General features: G+C 35.5%; 1 protein-coding gene across 3 annotated transcripts in view; it reads left to right on the forward strand.

Moving 5' to 3' along the window:
* The window catches only part of ADGB (androglobin), a 161,213-nt gene that overhangs the window by 32,434 nt on the left and 114,102 nt on the right, over positions 1-14,677 (forward strand). For all 3 annotated transcript variants that reach the window (XM_077896299.1, XM_077896293.1, XM_077896289.1), the window contains exons 5-6: positions 1,310-1,519; positions 12,156-12,295. In XM_077896299.1, coding sequence (XP_077752425.1) covers positions 1,310-1,519; positions 12,156-12,295 — 350 coding nt within the window. The remainder of the gene's footprint in view (positions 1-1,309; positions 1,520-12,155; positions 12,296-14,677) is intronic.

The following is a 14,677-nucleotide window of genomic DNA, read 5'->3' on the forward strand; positions in this document are numbered from 1 at the left end:
CGTCCTCCAGAAAAAAATTCTGACCCAGTCAGAATAGTCATTATTGATTCAAACATTTTGTTTTTCTTATCTTAAATATCTTGACCAGTATTAAGGTCAAAACATTGATTTCTTTAAAAACAAAAACAATTGATTTCTTCAACTTGTATGGGTTAGTGTAATGTTATCTCTAAATTGTTTTATACTTTATATTTTAGGCTAAAATATGCTCATCTGATGATCCAAAGCATGCATAGACTTTAGCTTTTCATTTTTTTAAGGAAGTATAAAATATTCAATAGCAAAATTCCCAGATATACATACAAGAAGATATTTGATTTACCTTTTTCAACTAAACTAAACTTGAAGAAATGTCCTAGATAATGTAAATTAAGGAAAACATGAATCTTATAAGGTTAGTCTCAAGTATTTAATCTTCTTATCAACCAGGCAATTAAACATGAGATGATTATTTCAGAAAATCCGATACTACTAAGGGTAATATCTTACTTAACACCCACTGTGACGCAGAGATTTTTAATGCATTATTTCTATTACCTATAAAATGCTGAAAAATAGATAGTATAATCTGCATTTTACAGACTGCACTACATAAACTGCAATTTAGAGACAGTGAAATGACATGCCCCAGAGCAGAAGGATATGAAGAAAGATCCAAATTCTGGTCTCTGTTTCTGCTCTGAAGCTCAGCTCCCCACTGTGCCTTGCTGCCTGTTGAAAACTCTGCAAGTGGGAGTTTTACTTAGAGCATTTCTGTATGTACAGATTGGCATATGAAATATGAGACTTAGGGAATATTTAAATGTGTGTGCAATTTTAATTCTTTCTCATATCTCATTCATTGTCGAGCTGATCCTATCAACATAAAAGAGATAATTTTCTTCTCAAACTTCTCAACATTTACAGATGAGTAACTTAATCATTTATAAAAAGTTAATTCCAAAATAAAATTATGACAACTTTCAGAAGCATTCAGTCTCCCCGCCCCACCCCACCCCCCTCAAAGCTGAAATGAAAATCAATGTCAAAAGGAGGTCAATGTCAAATTGCTGATAGTTTACTCTGGATAACAGCTCTTCCCTAAGAGTGTATTTAGCGTTAAGTCTTTTTCACTTGTACTGTGACTATATTTCCTGACAACAAAGGCAATAGATACAACTTTATTCTGTAAGTCAGAAATCAAAATATGGAGCATGTTATGTGCAGAATTTAATATTACCATTGGAAGTAGATTTTTGACTGGTTCCCTCCTAGATTACATACCAACAACTGAAAACACTTGATTAACATTAGTGGCTTTTGTCTCTAGCTGATGAGATGGATTATCAGCGAAATCTATGCAGTGTGGAAGATCTTCAATGGAACTACTTTGAACAATTATTTTAAAGGGACTGCAGCAGAACCTCCTCTTCTTACCTGGAAGCCCTGGGAACACATCTACTCTCTGTGCAAGGCTGTGAAAGGTCATGTGCCTTTATTCAATAGCTATGGAAAGTATATTGTGAAACTTTACTGGATGGTAAGTAAGTTCACATTCATGTGCATTAAAATGTGTCCTTCATATTGACATATATTTGTCTTACACGCTGTTTCCTAGGCTAATACAAGATCGTGCAGTTTATACAGGACATCAATTGTGCAGTTACTTGGAAGACGTGCCCTACATATGTAATTTGGGACCAATAACAAACATCGTTGTTTGTCTTGTGACACCCACATGCTCTTTACATTGGTGTATCTTGGAACATGGAGGGGTGGTCCTCTGCATTCTTTGTCCTCCCAGGCAGGTGGGCTGGGGAGGTAGGTGATGCACAGGGCTCTCTTCTTTCCTCCTCTCTCTGTGATGTGATATGAACTCTTGAACAGAGGGAGTGTTCGAGCATGGTCTGTTCTTTCTTTCCTGGTATTTGCTGCTACTCAGAGGCCTGGTCCCACCCAATCTTTGCCCTGAACTTGAGATTTCTTCTCATGCTAACAAATCTTACCATGACAAAAAGTTTTTGCTTCTGCCTGAAAGGGAGCAAAAGGAATAATAGAAATAGAGAATTAAAAATCCCCTAGTTAATAAGGCAAGTAGGCTCACACCACGTTTAGCAACACTCGACTATGAAACACCTTTGAGTTTTTGTTGATGGAGTGGTCTTTCTAAAGGCCCAGACTCAGAGGCAGGGACAGCTATATTATTTGCAGGGCTCCTTGTTAAAAAATTATTAGATGATAGCAACACTTAAAAAAACGGGCTCCTTCTTAGTGTGATGTTCCTTGTAACTATACAGGTTGTATACCCATGAAGCTGATCTTGGTCACTAAAGAAGAATGCTTTTGAACATTTGAGGATGTGGGGGAGTATGAAAAGTTAATCATTCCATTCTATATATCTAAGAGCATGACTTTTCCCCCAGTGAGCCAGAGCCATTCACTTTTCTTGGGATGGGGAATACTAAAAAGCCAATGCTTAGGAATTGATGGGCTCATTACAACAGAAAGGTAAAAGTAAAGAAGGTAATATTAGCCTCTGATCTCTAAAATAGGACTTTTGGTGTTTTGATGTTCACTGCAAGATAATAGACTTTGAAAGTCAAAACTTTATGAGGAGAGAAAATGATTTCCTAAATGCCTTTATCTTCCGTATTTACCAATCAGAAGGCAGATTTGTCAGACAAGAGTTCAAAGTTTTAATGTGCACTAAGGGGTGAGAGAGAGGATAGGGTATTAGAAGGTGGATGCACTGTGGATAAGGTTGAGAGATTACAGAGTGAAGGCAAATGTGGGAAGAATGAGGAGCTCACATGCCTGGGTATTTGCTTCCCATTCTCCCCTTCCACACATTTGCTTACACTTGAGATGGGAGTGAGTTCAAAACCATTAAGAATTACAAAGCAGCATCAGTAGACTATTAAACCAACCCCGTTAGTTACTTTCTCTGTTTCTTGACATCCTTCCTTCTTTGCAAATTTCCTTTTGGACAGAGGCCAACATTTATTAACGCTGCATTCCATTTTACAAGGAAACTGTGATTGATTTCTCTTTGTACTGATTCCTCATAAGCCCAAACCCACTTGGATTCAGAATTTTAAAAAATATTTTAATACAATTTGAAATTTCATTCTGAACCAACCATTTAAGGAGTCTAGATAAGGTAGTCCTTGGGAGAAGAGGCGCCTGATGTCCAGTGGCTTCTTCTGGTTGCTCACTCATCTCACCTGAGGAATGGCTTGTGGGAGCTGCCACTAAGCTGTTGAGCACTGAGATACAACTTGTTACATGTGGATTATTTTTGTGAGCAATTTGTTGGTGCTGGTGGCTGAAGTGCCAGACCATATTCCTGCTCAGTGATACTAAAAAAAGAAAAAGCTTGACTGGCTCTCAGCATTTCTAAATCTACTTGTTGGTCCACAGACCCTTTAGGATCCATTGCACACAGAGGCAAAGGGACCACATCACTCAAGATAATAGACACCAAATATGACATGGAATGAATACAGATGAAAATAAAATATGGTGACCATGTAGAAGAATCTAGAGAAAGTTCTGACAAAGAGTACATTCTCAACACTATTAGTGTCCTCTCATTCATTTATTCCTTCCTTCCCTCTTTCCCATTGCTACTGCCTTCCTCTCTGAAAGCCAAAGGAACAGATCCTTCCTCTCTCTGCCTCTTACTAGCACCAGGGGAAAAGCACCTGATCAATGCACTGGGTGCTTCCTGCCCAGCAACTATTCTTACGTGAAGGTGTGAAGATGAAGGGACATATAGAGATGGTGGCAATGCTGTGTCCCACTGCTCCTGCAACATGGCCCTGCTGTGTGTCCTTTGCTCAAACTTGCTTGATTCCTACCAAGTTCTGATGCACAGTCCTCCAGTATCACGTCAAATCTGTATATCCCTTATACACCTCTTGAATTGCCTATGTTGTGCCTACTTATAAAACAGGTTAAGGTTTTGTTAACACTTACAGTTGCAAGTGTTCTTTTATATGTTGCAGATAATCACATAATGTGGGTGTAGAAGAAGTGCTTTGAAATTTCTTTTAACCTTACATCTTCCATCCAAATTGAGTTTTGTAATTTTTATCTAGTCAATTATGTCATTATTTTTCTTTATTGAGTGTAGGATATTTATGTGATTTAAAGTAAGATATCACTGGGGGCCTGGGTGGCTCAGCCGGTTAAGCATCTGCCTTTGGCTCAGGTGCTAATCCTGGGATCCTGGCATAGATCCCCCCCCTCCCATGGGGCTCCCTACTCAGTGAGGAGTCTGCTTCACTTCTTCTCCCTCTGCCCCTCCTCCCTACCCATGTACTCTCTCTCAAATAAATTTTAGAAATTAATAAAGTAATATATCACTATCTCAAGAATATAAAAATATTTCCCCTTATTTATCTATTATTTTAAGCTATGTTTTAAAATTGGTCCTTTGATTTGTTTATCTACTGCAAGACCTGGTTTATTTTTTACTTGAAGTCTCAGCTAATTGCCCCAGGATTATATATTGAACGGTTTACCGTTTATCTCCTAATTTAAAAAACCACTTGATCATACATTACATTACAATATGGACTTGTGTTTCTTTCTGGATTCTATTTTCTTCTATTGTTCTTGTCCTTTTTTGTTTTTTGGGAGAGTGAGGGGGATTATGGGACAGGAGGGGTAGGAGAAGAGAGAGAGAGAGAGAGAGAGAGAATCCCAAGCAGGCTCCACACCCAGTGCAGAGCCTGATGTGGGGCTCAGTCCCACAACTGTGGGATCATGACCTGAGCAGAAATCAAGAGTTTGACCCTCAACCAATTTAGCAATCCAAGCACTCTTTTCTTAATTGTTATGAATTTATCGTTTGTTTTGATTTTTTAGAACAAGATCCACCTAATATTCTTTTGCTTTAATATTTCCTTGGCATATATGCTTTTTGAATAAACATTTTTATTGGTATTTATCTTTGAACACATTTATAATTATGTATCCTTTATTCTCTATAAAAAAGGGTTTAGTGCTTATTATCCTGCTACACCTTCTCCTCTCTTGAGTATTTTATTTTGATTCATTTTTAATTCAGCTGGAATATGCAATCTAGAATTTTATTTATATAGGATATATATATGCTGTATATTTTGGGTAATTTTAAATATTGAGGTCTATTTTCTTTTGTTATATGAATGATAATTTGCTTACATATGGAGTACTTAGATAATACTTTTTTGTTTTAGAACACAACAGACAATACCTGAGTATCTTTTGGTTGTAACGTTAAAAACACTCATTTTGAGGCCTTTACTCTACACCATATCTGAAACCCTGACAGTTTATTCTCACCTGTCCTTGCTTCATTTTTCTCTAGAGTCCTGAGATTGGAGCATCCCATGCCCCATCCTCTTAGGAAATTCATTAGTGTATGTAAAAAAATGTAAGAAGCTATAGTCCTCTAAATGCTTTCTTCAGGCATTTTGCTTAAAGGTACATTTCTTATATTCATATATTGGTCCAATCTACAGGTTTTTAAAAGGTTATTGAAGTATAGATGACACACAAGTTACATTAGTTTCAGGTATGTAAGATAGCAGCAATTCAATAAGTTTATACATTATGCTCTGCTCACCACAAGTGTAGCTACCATTTGTCACCTTAAATGTTGTTACAATATCATTGACTATATTCCCTGTACTATTTTTGTCTACCCACATGACTTATTCATTCCATAACTAGAAGCCCGTATCTCCCACTCCCCTTCACCCATTTTTCTCGTCCTTCCACTTCCTCCCCTCTGGTAACCACCAGTTTGTCCTCTGTATTTATGGGTCTCTTTCTACTCTATTTATTTGTTTGTTTATTTGTTTTGTTTTTTAGATTCCATGTATTAGTGAGATCATATGGAATCTTTCTTATTTCATTTAGCATAATATCCTCTAGGTCTATCTATGTTGCCACAAATGCCAAGATCTCATTCTTTTTTATGGCTGAGTAATATTCCACTCTGTGTGTGTGTGTGTGTGTGTGTGTGTGTGTGTATTCCACATCTTCTTTATCTATTCATATATTGATGGACATACTTTGTTTGCATATCTTGTCTATTGTAAATAATGCTGCAATAAACATAGGGGTGCATATATCTTTTCAAATTAGTGTTTGTTTTCTTTGTTTTTCTAGTAGTGGTATTACTGGATCATGTTGCATTTCTATTTTTAATTTTTTAACCTCCATACTATTTTCCACAGAGGCAGCACCAATTTACATTCCCACCAACAGTGCACAGGGGTTTCTTTTTCTCCTCTCCAACACATCTTATTTCTTGTCTTTTTTATCCTAGGTATTCTTTCACATGTAAAGTGATATCTCATTGTGGTCTTGGTTTGCATTTTCCTGGTGATTAGTGATGTTGAGCACCTTTTTCTATGTCTGTTGACCTGTATGTCTTCTTTGGAAAAATATCTATTTAGAGTCCCTGTCAAATTTTCAATTGGAATATTTATTTTTTGTTATTGACTTTTATAAATTCTTTGTATATTTTGGATATTAACTCCTTATTGTATATATCATTTGTAATTATCTTCTCTCATTCAGTATGTTGCCTTTTTTTTTTTTTATAGTTTTGTCTGCTGTGGAAAGCTTTTTATTTTGGTATAGTCCCATAGTTTGTTTTTGCTTTTGTTTCCCTTACCTTGGGAGATATATCCAGAAAATGTTTCTATAGCTGAAGTAAAAAAAATGACTGCCTATATTTTCCTCTGGGAGTTTTATAAATTCAAGTCTCACATTTAATCCATTTTGAGGTCTTTCATCCATTTAGAATTTTTTTGTGTGTATGATGTAAGAAAGTCATCCTATGTCATTCTTTCACATGTAACTGTCCAGTTTTCCCAGCACTATTTATTTAAGACACTATCCTTTCCCCATTATATAGTTTTGCCTCCTCTTTTCTCATAGGTTAACTGACTATATAAGCATGGGTTTACTTTTGGGCTTTCTATTCCACTTCATTGATCTATGTGTCTATTTTTGTGCCAGTGCCATACTGTTTTGACTTCCATAGATTGCAGTCTACTGAAATCTGGGATTGTGATACCTCCAGCTTTGTTGTTCGTTTTCTTTCTTTCTTTCTTTCTTTCTTTCTTTCTTTCTTTCTTTCTTTCTTTCTTTTTTTTTTAAGATTTTACTTATTTATTCATGAGAGACACAGAGACACAGGCAGAGGGAGAAGCAGGCTCCATGCAGAGAGCCCGACGTGGGACTCGATCACACCCTGGGCTGAAGGCAGCGCTAAACCACTGAGCCACCCGGGCTGCCCTGTTGTTCTTTCTTAAGATTGCATTCGCTATTTGGGGTCTTCTGTGGTTCCATACAAATTTTACTATTATTTATTTATTCTAGTTCTGTGAAAAGCATTGTTGGTATTTTGATAGGGGTTGCGTTGAATCTGTAGATTGCCATGAGTAGCATGGACGTTTTAACAAAATTAATTCTTCTAATCCACGAGCATGGAATATCTTTCCATTTGTTTGAGTCATCTTCAATTTCTTTCATCAATGTTTTATAATTTTCAGAGTAGAGGTCTTTTGTTTTCTAGAGGTTGCACTAGGGATTAAAATATACATGCTTAGCTTATCATAAACCAGTAATAGCAGCATTTTCCACTTAAATTGGAATATAGACACTCTTCCATGATTTGAGGCCCTTTCTTTCCCTTTCTTTATAGCATAGCTATCTAGATATTTTCATTATACATATTCAGAACCTGCTCATAAATGTTGCTTTTAAATGTGAAATGTAATTTTTAAAGCTCAAAAGCCGAAGAATACTTTATTGTATTTAGTCATATGTGTTTATATTTTTCTTTGCTCTTTCTTCATTCTTGATGTCCTAAGATTTATTGCATTTCTTTCTTTTTTTTTTTAATTTCTTTTCACCATCTTTTTTGGTACTGGTCTCTTGGTGATAAATTATCTTAACTATTTTGTCCAAAAATGTCTTTTTTCTTTAACTTATTTATTTCAGTGAGAAAGAGTGCAGGGGAGAAAGGCTGTGGAAGAAGGAGGGAGGAACTCAAGCAGACTCCATGCTGAGCAAAGAGCATGACATGGGGCTCAATCTCACAACCCTCAGATCAGACCTGAGCCGAAACCAAGAGTCAGATGCTTAACTGAATGAGCCACCCAAGCATTTCCTTGTCTAAAAATGTTTTATTTCATAACACTTGATATAGTGTTGTGGGTTGGCAGGCCTTTTTCTCAGCATTGACAACTAGTTGGATCCTTCTGGCTTCTGTGGTTTCTGAAGAGCAATCCAGTGTTCTTTTTCTCACTAGCTGAATTTTAAGGCATTTTTCTTTGTCCTGAGTTTTCAGAAGTTTGAATTTCATGTGTCTGGGTGTAGATTTCTTTGAGATTATCCTCTTTGGGATGTTCTGAGCTTCCTTGAAACTGTAGTCATATCTTATGACAAATTTGGAAAGTTTTCAGCCATTATTCATTTAAATATATTTTCAGCTCCACATTCTTTTTTCCTCATTTTTGGGGACCCCGATGACATGCATGTTATATCTTCTTTCATTGTCTCACAGATCTTTGAGGTTCATATCATTTTTAAAAATCTATTTTTCCTTGTTGCTCATAATTTCTATTAAAATAACTTTCAGTTCTCTAATTTCTTTGCCATTTATATCCTGCTATTGTTCTTTCCCTATGAAGGTTTTGTTTGTTTAAGTTCAAAATTTCTGGTTATTTCCTCTTTTACATTTTTTATTTCTTTGCTGAGATATTCTATTTTTTATTTTTTTCAAGAGTAGTCATAATTACTTCCTGGAGCATGTTTATGACATCAGCTTTAAATTTCTTAACTAAAAATTCCACATTCCCTGTCCTTTTGGCATTGCACTATGTTGATTGTATTTGCTCATTGAAATTTAGATTTTCCTGGTTTTTGCATGATGAGTAATTTTGAACAGTTTCCTGGACATTTTTAGTGTTCTATTTTATGACTAGTTTCTAATTAAATTTTTTATTTTAGCACGTAGTCAACCTGTTTAGATTCAGAGTACACATCCTGGCTCATTCTGTGGGCTGTGTTTCAAATGTTAATTTAGTTTATAAAGCCTGTGCTTTGCTACTTCTCTCTGCCACTCTTGTTTGTTATCCAGATGATAAGACTCAATCCTGCAGTATCCTGAGCACCACCAGGGGAGGAGGTGGTATACTGCTTCATTCCTGCCTGGGTAGAGTGTAGAAATCAGAGTTCCTCCAACAGTTTCTACAAATTTTACAGTTTCTAATGCAGAAAGCACTTCCTCTTTACTGCAGGAGAAAGATAGAGGTCATAATTCTGCCCACTGACTCCCCTGGGGAGGGAAACTGCCTTGTTTACTTCAGGAAGTCACAGAGGTCAGAGTTCCACCTTCGGGCCCATATGGGAGGGGCACCACCTGTTACTGCGGAAATGGTGGAAGTACAGTCAGGGTTCTGTCTACATAATTATGCTCATTTATGTATTTGCTCAAATCACTGTCCTTGATCCTTTGTAATTGTGATTGATGCTGTTACTTAAAAAAAACATTTTTTATTATCCCTTCAGCATGGTTGTGGGAGGGAGAGGATATAAATTTATGTGGCCATTTAGTTATCTTGATCTAGAATTCAGGTGTGGAAGATATTAAAGTTTGAACATGACTATATTCTAGAGTAACTTGGTAATTTATATTTATTTTATTTTATTTTATTTTTTAAATAAATTTTTTATTTATTTATGATAGTCACACAGAGAGAGAGAGAGAGGCAGAGACACAGGCAGAGGGAGAAGCAGGCTCCATGCACCGGGAGCCCGACGTGGGACTCAATCCCGGGTCTCCAGGATCGCGCCCTGGGCCAAAGGCAGGCACCAAACCACTGCGCCACCCAGGGATCCCCCTATACTTATTTTAATAATAGAGGTGTCCTTTTTCATAAGCATGCTAAGTAATTAGTCATTTAAAATTATGTCGTGTTAACACAGTAAACTCAATAGAAACTGCCCGATGTACATCATTTACATGTAGTTTAAAAAAAAAGTATACAAATGTTTTCAGTGTTCTATGATAAGGTCTCAAATAAACTCAGTGTTCTATGATGGCATCTCATATATATATATAATATTTATGTTATACATATATTTTAAAGATATTATTTATTTGAGAGATAAAGAGAAGGAGCACACACATGAGTCAGGGAAGGTCAGAGGGAGAGGGAGAAGTAGACTCCCCACTGAGCAGGAAGCCCGAATCAGACTCTATCCCAGGACCTGGCAATCATGACCTGAGCTGAAGGCTGACCCTTAACCGAATGAGCCACCCACGTGCCCCTATATATATAATATTTAATTTCTTCATAAGCTTTAAGGAAGCACCCCAACCAATATACTAATATTAAAGAATAAAAAAGTCCTAAGAACGTTATTATGTCCAGTTAAATTATGTTTTAGATATGTAATATTGAACACTTATCCCTTTGTATTTTTCACAATAGCGGTTTTGAGATGCAATCATATGCCATGCAATTCATCTATGTAGACTTATAGTTCAATGGTAATTAGTAATCAAAGCATTCTCTTTTTTTTTCCAAAGCATTCTCAATTGAAATATGTTATTGATCAGATGGAAGCAGATGATACTCATTGAACTGGTTTAACTTAAGTTCTTATAGCAGCTTAAAACTTTTCCTTCATAGGGATCCAGTTGGTTCCTTCAAAAATTTTTTTTGAAAATTAAAATAAAGAAAGGGTACTGCTATTATCACTTTTTTATTGTGGTAAAATATGCATAATGTAATATTTAGCATTTGACCACTATAAATGTACAATTCAAAGGCATTAAATATTTTTACAATGTTGTACAGCCATCACCACTATTTCTTTCTACAACTTTTTCATCATCCCAAACACAAACTATACCTGTTAAATCTATTAAACAATAATTTCTCAATCCCCTCTTCTCTCAGCCCCTGGTAACCTCTATTATGCCTTTTGTCTCTGTAAGTTCACTTTTTTCCGTATATGTCATATAGGTAGAATTATAAAATGTTTGTCCTTTTGTGTCTGACTTATTTCACTGTGTATTCCTTTGGGTCATATCATTTGAAATTAGAAGAGAGAGTGGCCAAACACCTGTGCTTCAACCCTGTCTTGCCCTATATCATCTCTTAGGGAAGAAAGAAAGACACTGCAACCAGGAAAGAAGGCGTATCAACTCACAGTTATACATGCCATACAAAGAAACCATGTTTCACCCTATTGTTCCTATCTACTTGGGAACTGTAGACTGTTTTTTGAATCTGTAGTTCAGATGTTACCTTCTTGTGAAGCTTTCCACCAGCAATATTTGTCACACTTTCTTTTCTGGTCCTAGAGCACTTTGAACACATTATATTTCATATTGTTTGCATATAGGTCTTCCCTCACTAGATTCTTTGCAAGTCAATGGTTTAGGCCATGTGTTGTGCAGGTCTTTAGGTTCACAATGTCTGTATCACTACTGAAAATATTTCTTGCTCAAAAGAATAAATCTATGATAAAATTTTGCATGTAAAACCAAAATTAAAAAATATATAGTTTTTGACATAATTATTAATATTATCATTTGTCTTTTTAAACTTCTAATTGTGAAGTAATATGTATACAGATAAATATATAATGATTTTATTAAATAAAGTATTAACTTCATCAGATCAAAATTAGATCTTTAATTAGGAGTAGAAGGAATCTGGCAATTGGAAGTTTAATATCACTTAGTCTAGCAGGATAAATAATTACTTATATTTGGAGAATTTGTGTTATGACTATATGGAGTTATTAATTACAGCCAAAATTATCCATGGCAGTATAATGTTTTGGTTCTGCTATTTGAAACACTTTAACAATAACACATTACTGCATGATGCAGGTGGGGCACCCAAAAATGTGTTTGCAAGAACACATAAATAGTGATGCTATTGATATAGTTACGGATGTGCTGATATTAAATAAAATGGTCAACAAAAATTCTCAGCTTCAGTAGAACTGAAAACCAGTATGCCAGGCTTTAGATGTAAGAAGATAAAGTAAAATTTAAAAAGCAGTAAAGAGTAACATCAGTGGTGTACAATAATGGATGAGAAAAAAGAATGTAAATCACTGACATATTCATTTTTTCTTATGTTTAGGGTTGCTGGAGAAAGATAACTATTGATGATTTTCTGCCTTTTGATGAAGACAACAATCTATTGCTTCCAGCCACAACCTATGAATCTGAACTCTGGCCAATGCTTTTGTGTAAAGCTATCATTAAGCTGGCAAATGTTGAGTATGTAGAAGGAAGAATGATCACTCGTATAAAAACAAAAAGACAAACAGCAAACAACTATACAGCTATATTACATAGCTTTATTTTTTAAAAAAAAATCAATTTAAAAGAGCTTTCCAAACAACATGAATATTCTAATATAAAAATGAATATGCCAAAACCACTAATTTGAAATATTGGGTTAGCCAGCAAAAAGACAAAATTCTCTCAAGAGACAATACTCAAAAATTATTCTATATCCAATGCTTTCTTATGATGAATAGCAAGTAATCATGAAAAATAATGTTTCAGCTTAATGTGAGAAAGAAGCTGTTTTGTAGGAGATAATATTGGTTCATCTAAATACTGAATAATACATCCCAGAATCCAGTTCAAGGTTTAGCTTCTGCATATGCAGCAAAAATTTACTAATATTGAAAACCTGAACTCTTCTGAGGGATGTCAGTTGCTCCTCATGTAACATTGGTTCCTTTTAATACATTTGTGATGAAAACTACTCATATTTGCTTCAATGCTCTTGTGAAATTTGCTTGTGTCTTCCATTCCTGTAGGTCTTGTGCACCAACATAGAGGCCATGTCTGCCATGCTTATTCTCTTGGCTTCCATCTAGAGACCCTAGGTCAATCCATCCCCACCCTAACCATGCAAAAATAGCTTAGATGCTTAACTTGCCAAAGCATGGCAACTTTGTATCATTGCTGACTGGGAGAATTTTCACATCCAGCTTGCATTTGATGACTTTTGCCCTCCTGCAGGGTGTGGGAGCATCTCATTCTCAACTGAACACCCACATGCTCTAACAGAGACTACTTTGCTCAAAGCTCAGCCTTCTCCCCTTCAGTAAACAGAGCCTTGTCCATCAGAAGCCTGCTCAGGTTTTCATGGATTTTCCTTCCCCCCCCCCCCCCCCCCCCCCCCCCGAAGGCTACACAACAAAACCAGCCACTCCTACTGCTATCCTTGTCATCTCTGTTTTCTATGTCAACCCTTGATTTCTCTGTTTGGAATTTGTTTCACCTAGTTCACAGCTCTTAATTTCAATGATTTTTTAAAAGAACTCAGCCCAGATCTTTTAGGTAGCTGAATTGTACTAAGTATTCACACTGGTGACAGGTATGTTTGTTTGTTTTGAAAGAACATAATGTTTCTCATGTTCCTAATTCTCAGACCTAACTTGAAGTTCTGAGAATTAGAGCTGAATTAACATCAGTGAAGTGTTAAACATGTGACCTGGAAAGTTGGGAGTGGCATTGTGTCTTTCTTAAAGAGATAGTTGCATAGAATTTTATAGCAACCTAAGAAATAGAATTATTTTTATTTAAAAAAAAAAACCAGATGAATCCAGCATGAAAATAAAGGACCACACTAAATGTAAGACATTTCTGAAGCTTTCTAGTGGACACCTGTATTGTGTTGTACAATTTGCATCTGTCTGTGTATTTATTTTTCACAGATTTTATAGTCCATAGTAATTATTTTCATATGAGTTTTAGCTTTCTACATTAAAAAATTAACATGTAGTAATTATGTCAATATCATTGTGAGCTATGAAAAGGACAGAATATTATCTTTATGAGGTTTGCATAGTTGTTCCTAAATATGATTTTCCACAGAGGAGTTTAGACTAGACTGTGAAATGCCCCAAGAGATTTTTGTTATCTCTGATATATTATAGACACATCAAAATTCATAATCTATAAACAATGAACCTATGCAAATTTATAAATTATAGAACATGTGACTATGGTAATAAGATTTCTTTCTGAAAAAGCACATGTATGGTCAATACCACCAATCACCACTATTGCTACATGATGGACTGAAGTTGTGACCCCTGGCCAGAATGAGCACATTTATATGTAAATAGATTAATCACTTCAGAAAACAGGAGGACTCAAATGGAAAGAGTGATATTTGGTCATTCACAATTTTATTTGACCTTATGCTATGATGGCATATCTACTCTTTTGTATAGGATAGAACAGATGTTTCTGGTCTCTCTGAAATTATCTAAGAATTTATTTAGGGATATCTGATGCCTATCTTGACCTGCCAGGTATGAGACTGATTTAATATAGAGCCTCAAAGGCATCTTAAAATAACTGATATCAGAAAGATAAAAGACACTGTTTTATTTTTTAAAGACCATGTTAATATATTGAATATAAAAATATATATAATCTAAATTCATATATTTTATAATATATTTGTGAATGTTTTGTGTATATGACATGATTATTAATTTGTATCTCTTAAAAATAAGGCTTATAGCATATCTTTTTTAAATTATTAACTCATGAGAGAGACAGAGAGAGGCAGAAACATAGGCAGAGGGAGAAGCAGGCTCTTCACAGGAGCCCTATGTGGTACTCAATCCTGGA

Source organism: Canis aureus, chromosome 1, assembly GCF_053574225.1.
Source record: "Canis aureus isolate CA01 chromosome 1, VMU_Caureus_v.1.0, whole genome shotgun sequence".
Taxonomy (NCBI): domain Eukaryota; kingdom Metazoa; phylum Chordata; class Mammalia; order Carnivora; family Canidae; genus Canis; species Canis aureus.